The 13,021-nt window shown below is 40.7% G+C and overlaps 1 protein-coding gene across 3 annotated transcripts in view; it reads right to left on the reverse strand.

The window, feature by feature from the left end:
* The window catches only part of LOC139751412 (uncharacterized), a 239,291-nt gene that overhangs the window by 110,154 nt on the left and 116,116 nt on the right, over positions 1–13,021 (reverse strand). For all 3 annotated transcript variants that reach the window (XR_011713343.1, XM_071666800.1, XM_071666801.1), the window contains exon 11: positions 6,257–6,431. Coding sequence is in view for 2 of the 3 variants with exons in the window: in XM_071666800.1 (XP_071522901.1) it covers positions 6,257–6,431 (175 nt within the window). In the remaining variant the exon portion in view is untranslated. The remainder of the gene's footprint in view (positions 1–6,256; positions 6,432–13,021) is intronic.

The raw sequence follows: 13,021 nt of genomic DNA on the forward strand, positions 1-13,021 counted from the left end.
CTCCTCGAAGGTTCAGATTGGGGTGTCTAAATGTGCGTGGATGTAACCAAGATGAGAAAAAAGGAGAGATAAGTAGTATGCTTGAGGAAACGAACCTGGATGTTTTGGCTCTGAGTGAAACGAAGGTCAAGGGAAAAGGGGAAGAGTGGTTTGGGAATGTCTTGGGAGTAAAGTCAGGGGTTAGTGAGAGGACAAGAGAAAGGGAAGGAGTTGCAATACTCCTGACACAGGAGTTGTGGGAGTATGTGATAGAGTGTTAAAAAAAGTAAACTCTAGAATGATATGGGTAAAACTGAAAGTTGATGGAGACAGATGGGTGATTATTGGTGCATATGCACCTGGGCATGAGAAGAAAGATCATGAGAGGCAAGTGTTTTGGGAACAGTTGAATGAGTGTATTTGTGGTTTTGATGCAAAAGACTGGGTTATTGTGATGGGTGATTTGAATGCGAAGGTGAGTAATGTGGCAGTTGAGGGAATAATTGGTATACATGGGGTGTTCAGTGTTTTAAATGGAAATGGTGAAGAGCTTGTAGATTTATGTGCTGAAAAAGGACTGGTGATTGGGAATACCTAGTTTAAAAAGAGAGATATACATAAGTATATGTATGTGAGAGGTTTAGGGAAAATGATTTGGTAAACAGAGAAGAGGTAGTAAAAGCTTTGCGGAAGATGAAAGCCGGCAAGGCAGCAGGTTTGGATGGTATTGCAGTGGAACTTATTAAAAAAGGGGGGACTGTATTATTGACTGGTTGGTAAGGTTATTTAATGTATGTATGACTCATGGTGAGGTGCCTGAGGATTGGCGGAATGCGTGCATAGTGTTTGCTTTGAAGAATGTATGTGAGAAATACTTAGAAAAGCAAATGGATTTGTATGTAGCATTTATGGATCTGGAGAAGGCATATGATAGAGTTGATAGAGATGCTCTGTGGAAGGTATTAAGAATATATGGTGTGGGAGGCAAGTTGTTAGAAGCAGTGAAAAGTTTTTATCGAGGATGTAAGGCATGTGTACGTGTAGGAAGAGAGGAAAGTGATTGGTTCTCAGTGAATGTAGGTTTGCGGCAGGGGTGTGTGATGTCTCCATGGTTGTTTAATTTGTTTATGGATGGGGTTGTTAGGGAGGTAAATGCAAGAGTCTTGGAAAGAGGGGCAAGTATGAAGTCTGTTGGGGATGAGAGAGCTTGGGAAGTGAGTCAGTTGTTGTTCGCTGATGATACAGCGCTGGTGGCGGATTCATGTGAGAAACTGCAGAAGCTGGTGACGGAGTTTGGTAAAGTGTGTGGAAGAAGAAAGTTAAGAGTAAATGTGAATAAGAGCAAGGTTATTAGGTACAGTAGGGTTGAGGGTCAAGTCAATTGGGAGGTGAGTTTGAATGGTGAAAAACTGGAGGAAGTGAAGTGTTTTAGATATCTGGGAGTGGATCTGTCAGCGGATGGAACCATGGAAGCGGAAGTGGATCATAGGGTGGGGGAGGGGGCGAAAATTTTGGGAGCCTTGAAAAATGTGTGGAAGTCGAGAACATTATCCCGGAAAGCAAAAATGGGTATGTTTGAAGGAATAGTAGTTCCAACAATGTTGTATGGTTGCGAGGCGTGGGCTATGGATAGAGTTGTGCGCAGGAGGATGGATGTGCTGGAAATGAGATGTTTGAGGACAATGTGTGGTGTGAGGTGGTTTGATCGAGTAAGTAACGTAAGGGTAAGACAGATGTGTGGAAATAAAAAGAGCGTGGTTGAGAGAGCAGAAGAGGGTGTTTTAAAATGGTTTGGGCACATGGAGAGAATGAGTGAGGAAAGATTGACCAAGAGGATATATGTGTCGGAGGTGGAGGGAACGAGGAGAAGAGGGAGACCAAATTGGAGGTGGAAAGATGGAGTGAAAAAGATTTTGTGTGATCGGGGCCTGAACATGCAGGAGGGTGAAAGGAGGGCAAGGAATAGAGTGAATTGGAGCGATGTGGTATACAGGGGTTGACGTGCTGTCAGTGGATTGAATCAAGGCATGTGAAGCGTCCGGGGTAAACCATGGAAAGCTGTGTAGGTATGTATATTTGTGTGTGTGGACGTGTGTATGTACATGTGTATGGGGGGGTTGGGCCATTTCTTTCGTCTGTTTCCTTGCGCTACCTCGCAAACGCGGGAGACAGCGACAATAAAAAAAAAAAAAAAAAAAAAAAAGTTTGTTGAGTATTCCTGGTAAATTATATGGGAGGGTATTGATTGAGAGGGTGAAGGCATGTACAGAGCATCAGATTGGGGAAGAGCAGTGTGGTTGCAGAAGTGGTAGAGGATGTGTGGATCAGGTGTTTGCTTTGAAGAATGTATGTGAGAAATACTTAGAAAAGCAAATGGATTTGTATGTAGCATCTATGGATCTGGAGAAGGCATATGATAGAGTTGATAGAGATGCCATGTGGAAGGTATTAAGAATATATGGTGTGGGAGGCAAGTTGTTAGAAGCAGTGAAAAGTTTTTATCGAGGATGTAAGGCATGTGTACGTGTAGGAAGAGAGGAAAGTGATTGGTTCTCAGTGAATGTAGGTTTGCGGCAGGGGTGAGTGATGTCTCCATGGTTGTTTAATTTGTTTATGGATGGAGTTGTTAGGGAGGTGAATGCAAGAGTTTTGGAAAGAGGGGCAAGTATGAAGTCTGTTGGGGATGAGAGAGCTTGGGAAGTGAGTCAGTTGTTGTTCGCTGATGATACAGCGCTGGTGGCTGATTCATGTGAGAAACTGCAGAAGCTGGTGACTGAGTTTGGTAAAGTGTGTGAAAGAAGAAAGTTAAGAGTAAATGTGAATAAGAGCAAGGTTATTAGGTACAGTAGGGTTGAGGGTCAAGTCAATTGGGAGGTAAGTTTGAATGGAGAAAAACTGGAGGAAGTAAAGTGTTTTAGATATCTGGGAGCGGATCTGGCAGCGGATGGAACCATGGAAACGGAAGTGGATCATAAGGTGGGGGAGAGGGCGAAAATCCTGGGAGCCTTAAAGAATGTGTGGAAGTCGAGAACATTATCTCGGAAAGCAAAGATGGGTATGTTTGAAGCAATAGTGGTTCCAACAACGTTGTATGGTTGCGAGGCGTGGGCTATGGATAGAGTTGTGCGCAGGAGGATGGATGTGCTGGAAATGAGATGTTTGAGGACAATGTGTGGTGTGAGGTGGTTTGATCGAGTAAGTAACGTAAGGGTAAGAGAGATGTGTGGAAATAAAAAGAGCATGGTTGAGAGAGCAGAAGAGGGTGTTTTGAAATGGTTTGGGCACATGGAGAGAATGAGTGAGGAAAGATTGACCAAGAGGATATATGTGTCGGAGGTGGAGGGAACGAGGAGAAGTGGGAGACCAAATTGGAGGTGGAAAGATGGAGTGAAAAAGATTTTGTGTGATCGGGGCCTGAACATGCAGGAGGGTGAAAGGAGGGCAAGGAATAGAGTGAATTGGATCAATGTGGTATACCTGGGTTGACGTGCTGTCAGTGGATTGAATCAGGGCATATGAAGCGTCTGGGGTAAACCATGGAAAGCTGTGTAGGTATGTATATTTGCGTGTGTGGAAGTATGTATATTCATGTGTATGGGGGTGGGTTGGGCCATTTCTTTCGTCTGCTTCCTTGCACTACCTCGCAAACGCGGGAGACCGGCAAAAAAAAAGAAAAAAAAAAAAATGTATGTAACTAGGAGAGATGGCCAGAGAGCATTATTGGATTATGTGTTAATTGATAGGCACACAAAAGAGAGACTTTTGGATGTTAATGTGCTGAGAGGTGCAACTGGAGGGATGTCTGATCATTATCTTGTGGAGGCGAAGGTGAAGATTTGTAGAAGTTTTCAGAAAAGAAGAGAGAGTGTTGGAGTGAAGAGAGTGGTGAGAGTAAGTGAGCTTGGGAAGGAGACTTGTGTGAGGAAGTACCAGGAGAGACTGAGTACAGAATGGAAAAAGGTGAGAACAAAGGAGGTAAGGGGAGTGGGGGAGGAATGGGATGTATTTATGGAAGCAGTGATGACTTGCGCAAAAGATGCTTGTAGCATGAGAAGCATGGGAGGTGGGCAGATTAGAAAGGGTAGTGAGTGGTGGGATGAAGAACTAAGATTATTAGTCAAAGAGAAGAGAGAGGCATTTGGATGATTTTTGTATGGAAAAAATGCAAATGAGTGGGAGATGTGTAAAAGAAAGAGGCAGGAGGTCAAGAGAAAGGTGCAAGAGGTGAAAAAGAGGGCAAATGAGAGCTGGGGTGATAGAGTATCATTAAATTTTAGGGAGAATAAAAAGATGTTTTGGAAGGAGGTAAGTAAAGTGCATAAGACAAGGGAACAAATGGGAACTTCAGTGAAGGGCGCAAATGGGGAGGTGATAACAAGTATTGGTGATGTGAGAAGGAGGTGGAGTGAGTACTTTGAAGGTTTGTTGAATGTGTTTGATGATAGAGTGGCAGATATAGGGTGTCTTGGTCGAGGTGGTGTGCAAAGTGAGAGGGTTAGGGAAAATGATTTGGTAAACAGAGAAGAGGTAGTAAAAGCTTTGCGGAAGATGAAAGCCGGCAAGGCAGCAGGTTTGGATGGTATTGCAGAGGAATTTATTAAAAAAGTTAGTGACTGTATTGTTGAATGGTTGGTAAGGTTATTTAATGCATGTATGATTCATGGTGAGGTGCCTGTGGATTGGCGGAATGCTTGCATAGTGCCATTGTACAAAGGCAAAGGGGATAAAGGTGAGTGCTCAAATTACAGAGGTATAAGTTTATTGAGTATTCCTGGGAAATTATATGGGAGGGTATTGATTGAGAGGGTGAAGGCATGTACAGAGCATCAGATTGGAGAAGAGTATGGTTTCAGAAGTGGTAGAGGATGTGTGGATCAGGTGTTTGCTTTGAAGAATGTATGTGAGAAATACTTAGAAAAGCAAATGGATTTGTATGTAGCATTTATGGATCTGGAGAAGGCATATGATAGAGTTGATAGAGATGTTCTGTGGAAGGTATTAAGAATATATGGTGTGGGAGGCAAGTTGTTAGAAGCAGTGAAAAGTTTTTATCGAGGATATAAGGCATGTGTATGTGTAGGAAGAGAGGAAAGTGATTGGTTCTCAGTGAACATAGGTTTGCGACAGGGGTGTGTGATGTACCCATGGATGTTTAATTTGCTTATGGATGGGGTTGTTAGGGAGGTGAATGCAAGAGTTTTGGAAAGAGGGGCAAGTATGAAGTCTGTTGTGGATGAGAGAGCTTGGGAAGTGAGTCAGTTGTTGTTCGCTGATGATACAGTGCTGGTGGCTGATTCATGTGAAAAACTGCAGAAGCTGGTGACTGAGTTTGGTAAAGTGTGTGAAAATAGTGGTTCCAACAATGTTGTATGGTAGCGAGGCGTGGGCTATGGATAGAGTTGTGCACAGGAGGGTGGATGTGCTGGAAATGAGATGTTTGAGGACGTGGTGTGTGGTGGTTTGATCGAGTAAGTAATAACAGGGTAAGAGAGATGCGTGGTAATAAAAAGAGTGTGGCTGAGAAAGCAGAAGAGGGTGTTTTGAAATGGTTTGGGCACATGGAGAGAATGAGTGAGGAAAGATTGACCAAGAGAATATATGTGTCAGAGGTGGAGGGAATGAGGAGAAGTGGGAGACCAAATTGGAGGTGGAAAGATGGAGTGAAAAAGATTTTGAGTGATCGGGGCCTGAACATGCAAGAGGGTGAAAGGCGTGCAAGGAATAGAGTAAATTGGAACGATGTGGTATACCGGGGTCGACGTGCTGACAATGGATTGAACCAAGGCATGTGAAGCATCTGGGGTAAACCATGGAAAGTTCTATGGGGCCTGGATGTGGAAAGGGAGCTGTGGTTTCGGTGCATTATTACATGACAGCTAGAGACTGAGTGTGAACGAATGGGGCCTTTGTTGTCTTTTCCTAGCGCTACCTCGCACACATGAGGGGGGAGGGGGTTGTTATTTCATGTGTGGCGAGGTGGTGCAAGGTGGCGATGGGAATAAATAAAGGCAGACAGTATGAATTATGTACATGTGCATATATGTATATGTCTGTGTGTGTATATATATGTATACGATGAGATGTATAGGTATGTATATTTGCGTGTGTAGATGTGTATGGATATACATGTGTATGTGGGTGGGTTGGGCCATTCTTTCGTCTGTTTCCTTGCGCTACCTCGCTAATGCGGGAGACAGCGACAAAGCAAAATAAATAATAATAAATAACCAATTTGGGATTTTTTTTTCTTATTTTGTAGAGTCAAAGAATTACTTACCTTCTTGATGGCATCAACAACATGAGGATTCTTCTTCAACATCAATCCAGAGATGACTAACTTTGACATCTTCTCAAGGTACATTTTGGCATCATCTTTCCGAGGATTTGTCACAGAAAGTGCTTCACGTATTTTCTGGTCAAGGTCCAGTAGCTGTGCTTCCATATCTAGGGTTCTGTAGGGCAAAAACCATATCTATTATTCTTCAGTAATCAATTAAACAATTACTTAAGCCTTCACCTAAGACGCCATTCAAAATTTAGGCATGTCCTAAATGGGGGGAAATCCTTTTAATTAACAGGAAATATCAAGTTACGGAAAACAAAAGTATTTATATATCTATCACACTTTTTCGCTGTCTCCCGCATTAACGAGGTAGCGCAAGGAAACAGACAAAGGAATTGCCCAACCCTCCCACATACACGTATATACATACACGTCCACACACGCACACATACAAAAGCAAAATTACCTTATCTAATGCTGTATAGACATTCAAAGTTCAAGCACTCACCAATGGCACACTAGTTGCTTTATTGCAGATTACCTCAAGCCCAACAACCAGCAAGCTTTGCTTATTTAACTCATGTATTCTTTTTTTCATTTTGGAACAGTGACATACTTCATGCTCTTGGAAATTACTTGGAAATAACAAATAAAGATCACTTGAAACGTTTCACTACCTACCATAGTTCTTTTTTACATATGGCTTCCTAAAACAATTTTCAGATATGCAACTTGTCTTATGCACTTTATTTGCCTCCTTCCAAAACATTATTCTCCCTAAAATCGTCAAATTTTTGGGAGAATAAAAAGATGTTTTGGAAGAAGGTAAATAAAGTGCGTAAGACAGAAGAACAAATGGGAACATCGGTGAAGGGGACTAATGGGGAGGTAACAAGAAGTAGTGGTGATGTGTGGAGGAGATGGAGTGAGTATTTTGAAGGTTTATTGAATGTGTTAGATGACAGAGTGGCAGACATGGGGTATTTTCATCGAGGTGGTGTGTAAAGTGAGAGGGTCAGGGAAAATGGTTTGGTATACAGAGAAGAGGTAGTGAAAGCTTTGCAGATGATAAAAGCCAGCAAGCCAGTGGGTTTGGTTGGTATTGCAGTGAAATGTATTAAAAAAGGGGGTGACTGTGTTGCTGACTGTTAGATGAAAATATTCAATATATGTATGGCTCATGGTAAAGTGCCTGAGGATTGGCGGAATGCATGCATAGTGCTATTGTACAAAGGCAAAGGGGATAAAGGTGAGTGTTCAAATTACGGAGGTATAAGTTTGTTGAGTATTCCTGGGAAATTATATGGGAGGGTATTGATTGAGAGGGTGAAAACATGTACAGAGCATCAGATTGGGGAAGAACAGTGTGGTTTCAAAAGTGGTAAAGGATGTGTGGATCAGATGTTTGCTTTAAAGAATGAATGTGAGAAATACTTTGAAAAACAAATGGATTTGTATGCAGCATTTATGGATCTGGAGAAGGCATATGATAGAGATGATAGAGATGCTCTGTGGAAGGTATTAAGAGTATATGGTGTGGGAGGTAAGTCGCAAGAAGCAGTGAAAAGTTTTTATTGAGGATGTAAGGCATGTGTACGAGTAGGAAGAGAGGAAATCGATTGGTTCCCAATGAATGTCGGTTTGCGGTAGGGGTGCGTGATGTCTCAATGGTTGTTTAATTGGTTTATGGATGGGGTTGTTAGGGAGGTAAATGCAAGAGTTTTGGAGAGGGGCAAGTATGCAATCTGTTGTGGATGAGAGGGCTTGGGAAGTGCATCACTTGTTCGCTGATGATACAGCGCTGGTGGATGGTTCAGGTAAGAAACTGCAGAAGCTGGTGACTATGTTTGGTAAAGTGTGTGAAAGAAGAAAGATGAGAGTAAATGTGAATAAGAGCAAGGGTATTAGGTACAGTAGGGTTGAGTGACAAGTTAACTAGGAGGTAAGTTTGAATGAAGAAAAACTGGAGGAAGTGAAGTGTTTTAGATATCTGGGAGTGAATTTAGCAGCGTATGGAACCATGGAAGCGGAAGTGAGTCACAGGGTGGGGGAGGGGGTGAAGGTTCTGGGATTGTTGAAAAATGTGTGGAAGGCCACAGTGTTATCTCTAAGAGCAAAAATGGGTATTTTTGAAGGAACAGTGGTTCCAACAATGTCATATGGTTGCAAGGCATGGGCTATAGATAGGGTTGTGCAGAGGAGGGTGGATGTGTTGGAAATCAGATGTTTGAGGACAATACGTGGTGTGAGGTGGTTTGATCAAGTAATGAATGGGTAAGAGAGATGTGTGGTAATAAAAAGAGTGTGGCTGAGAGAGCAGAGGAGGGTGTACTGTAATGGTTTGGTCACATGGAGAGAATGAGTGGGGAAAGATTGACAAAAAGGATATGTGTGTCAAAGGTGGAGAGAACGAGGAGAAGTGGGAGACCAAACTGGAGGTGGAAGGATGAGTGAAAAAGATTTTGAGTGATCGGGGCCTGAACATGCAGGAGGGTGAAAGGCGTGCAAGGACCATGAGTCATACATACATTAAATATCCTTACCAACCAGTCAACAACACAATCAACCCCTTTTTTAATAAATTCCACTGCAATACCATCCAAACCCATTGTCATGCCAGTTTTCATCTTTCGCAAAGCTTTTACTATCTCTTCTCTGTTTACCAATCACTCTACCCAACACTCTCACTTCACACACCACCTCGACTAAAACACCCTATATCTGCCACTCTATAATCTAACACATTCAACAAACCTTCATAATACTCACTCCATCTCCTTCTCACAACACCAGTACTTGTTATCACTCCCCATTAGCCCCCTTCACTGATGTTCTCATTTGTTCTCTTGTCTTACGCACTTTATTTACCTCCTTCCAAAACATCTTTTAATTCTCCCTAAAATTTAATGATACTCTCTCACCCAAACTCTCATTTGCCCTCTTTTTCACCTCTTGCACCTTTCTCTTCACCTCCTGCCTCTTTCTTTTATACATCTCCCACTCATTTGCTCTATTTCCCTGCAAAACTTGTCCAATGCCTCTCTCTTCTCTTTCACTAATAATCTTACTTCTTCATCCCACTACTCACTATCCTTTCTAATCTGCCATGCCAATGCTTCTCATGCCACAAGCATCTTTTGTTCATGCCATTAATACTTCCCTAAATACAACCCATTCCTCCCCCCACTCCCCCTACCTCCTTTGCTCTCAATTTTTTCCATTCTGTATTCAGTCTCTCCTGGTACTTCTATGTAAATCTCTCTTTCCAAAACAGGTATTCCCAATCACCAGTCCTTTTTCAGCACACAATCTACAAGCTCTTCACCATTTCCGTTACAACACTGAACACCCCATGTATACTAATTATTCCCTCAACTGCCACATTACTCACCTTTGCATTCAAATCACCCATCACTATAACCCAGTCTCGTGCATCAAAACTACTAACACACTCATTCAGCTCCTCCCAAAACACTTACCTCTCATGATCTTTCTTCTCATGCCCAGGTGCATATGCACCAATAATCACCCATCTCTCTCCAACTTTCAGTTTTACCCATATCAATCTAGAATTTTCTTTCTTACACTCTATCACATACTCCCACCACTCCTATTTCAGGAGTAGTGCTACTCCTTCCCTTGCTCTTATCCTCCCACCAACCCCTGACTTTACTCCCAAAACATTCCCAAACCCCTCTTCCCCTTTACCCTTCAGCTTCATTTCACTAAGAGCCCAAACATCCAGGTTCCTTTCCTCAAACATACTACCTATCTTCTTTTTTCTCATCTTGGTTACATCCAAACATTTAGACACCCCGATCTGAGCCTTTGAGGAGGATGAGCACTCCCTGTGTGACTCCTTCTTCTGTTTCCCCTTTTAGAAGGTTAAAATACAAGGAGGGGAGGGTTTCTAGCCTCCCACTCCTGTCCCCTTTAGTCGCCTTCTACGACACGTGAGGAATGCATGGGAAGTATTCTTTCTCCCCTATCCCCAGGGATAGCCCATGTCTCGCAACTATATAACATTGTTGGAACCACTATTCCTTCAAATGTGTTTGAATATCTTATCTTTCAATTTTGAAACAAAACCATTTTTGAGCTAAAAAATACCCTGAACTGTTACCTTCAGTTTCTGGAATTTTTGTCAGAAAAATAGATTTCCTTTAAAAACTCATATAAGAAGTATTTTTCATGCTGAATACAAATCTGGAGTTAAAATATCGTTTAGTCGTCTTTATGACAATTAAGCTGTTAATTTAAGTCAATTTCAAAACATTTTCTGGTCCTTTGCATCGTATTTACTGGGTCTGTTTCGGTAAATGAGAGCATTATGATATATTTTCCATGATTATTTCAAGTATAGAAGTGTCTGAATATTTTGTCCTTCAATTTTGAAACAAAAAGTTTTTGAAGCCAAAAAATACCCTGAAGTATTACCTTCAAATTTTGGCATTTTTCTCAGAAAAATAATTTCCTTTAAAAACTTATTCTCAGATGTATATATTATGCTGAATATAAATCTGGAGTTAGATTATCGTTTAGTCCTTTGTGACATTCAATTAAGCTGTTAAATGAATTCAATTTTAAATATTTCTGATCCTTTGCATCGTATTTATTAGGTATTATATGTGACTAAGAGGATTATGATATATTTTTCATGACTATTTCAAGTATAGAAGTGTTTGAATATCTTATCTTTCAATTTCCAACAAAAAGTTTTTTGAGCTAAAAATATGGTGTTAAAATAATGTTTAGTCCTCTTAATGACACTCAATTAAACTGTAAAATGAAATTCAATTTTAAAATATTTCTGTTCCTTTGCATCGTATTTACTGAGTATGTATTGTTAAATGAGAGCATTATGATATATTTTTCATGATTATTTCAAGTATAGAAGTGTTTGAATATCTCGTTTCAAATTTGAAATGAAAAGTTTTTTGAACTAAAATACCATTATGATATTTTTGGAAATTTTCTCAAAAATAAATTTCCTTTAAAAACTCATTATACAAAGTATCTTTCAAGCTGAATACAAATCTGGTGTTAAAATATCATTTAGTCATCTTTACGACATTCAGTTTAGCTGTTAATTGAAGTCAATCTTAAAATGTTTTTTGATCCTTTGCATCGTATTCACTGGGTATGAATTGGTAACTGTGAGCCTTATATGTTAAATGATTATTTCAAGTACAGAAGTGTCTGAATATGGTATTTGTCTCAGAAAAACAATTTCCTTTAAAGACTCATAATAAGAAGTATTTTTCCTGCTGAATACACATCTGGTATTAAAATAACATTTAATCGTCTTTATGACATTCAATTAAGCTGTTAAATGAAGTCAATTTTAAAACATTTTTTGTTCCTTTGCATCGTATTTGCTGAGAAACATCGGTAACTGAGAGCATTATGATATATTTTCCATGATTATCTTAAATAATTTATAGAAGTATTTGAGTATCTCGACTTTCAATTTTGAAACAAAAAGTTTTTTCAGCTAACAAATACCTTGACATTCTTGACATTTTTCTCAAAAAAAATAGATTTCCTTTAAAAACTTATCATAAGTATTTTTCATGCAGTATAGAAATATTTATTTATTTTATTTATTTTGCTTTGTCGCTGTCTCCCGCGTTAACGAGGTAGCGCTAGGAAACAGATGAAATAATGGCCCAACCCACCCACATATACATATATATACATACATGTATATGTGTATATGCACATAAACATCTCAACATATACATATATATACACACACAGACAGACATATATATACACATATACATAATTCATACTGTCTGCCTTTATTCATTCCCATCGCCACCTCGCCACACATGAAATAACAACCCCCTCCCCCCTCATGTGTGCGAGGTAGCGCTAGGAAAAGACAACAAAGGCCACATTCGTTCACACTCAGTCTCTAGCTGTCACATAATAATGCACTGAAACCACAGCTCCCTTTCCACATCCAGGCCCCACACAACTTTCCATGGTTTACCCCAGACACTTCACATGCCCTGGTTCAATCCATTGACAGCACGTCAACCCCAGTATACCACATCGTTCCAATTCACTCTATTCCTTGCACACCTTTCACCCTCCTGCATGTTCAGGCCCCAATCACTCAAAATCTTTTTCACTCCATCTTTCCACCTCCAATTTGGTCTCCCACTTCTCCTTGTTCCCTCCACCTCTGACACATATATTCTCTTGGTCAATCTTTCCTCACTCATTTTCTCCATGTGACCAAACCATTTCAAAACACCCTCTTCTACTCTCTCAACCACACTCTTTTTATTACACCTTTCTCTTGCCCTCCTGTCTCTTTCTTTTATACATCTCCCACTCATTTGCATTTTTTCCCCTGCAAAACTTGTCCAAATGCCTCTCTCTTCTCTTTCACTAATAATCTTAATTCTTCATCCCACCACTCACTGTCCTTTCTAATCTGCCCAACCCCGATGCTTCTCATGCCACAAGCATCTTTTGTGCAAGCCATCACTGCTTCCCTAAATACAACCCATTCCTCCCCCCACTCCCCCTATGTCCTTTGCTCTCACTTTTGCCCATTCTGCACTCAGTCTCTCCTGGTACTTCCTCACACAAGTCTCCTTCCCAAGCTCATTTACTCTCACCACTCTCTTCACCCCAACATTCTCTCTTCTTTTCTGAAAACCTCCACAAATCTTCACCTTCGCCTCCAAAAGATAATGATCAGACATCCCTCCACTTGCACCTCTCAGCACATTAACATCCAAA

This window comes from Panulirus ornatus, chromosome 11 (genome assembly GCF_036320965.1).
Source record: "Panulirus ornatus isolate Po-2019 chromosome 11, ASM3632096v1, whole genome shotgun sequence".
In the NCBI taxonomy this organism is placed as follows: Eukaryota; Metazoa; Arthropoda; class Malacostraca; order Decapoda; family Palinuridae; genus Panulirus; species Panulirus ornatus.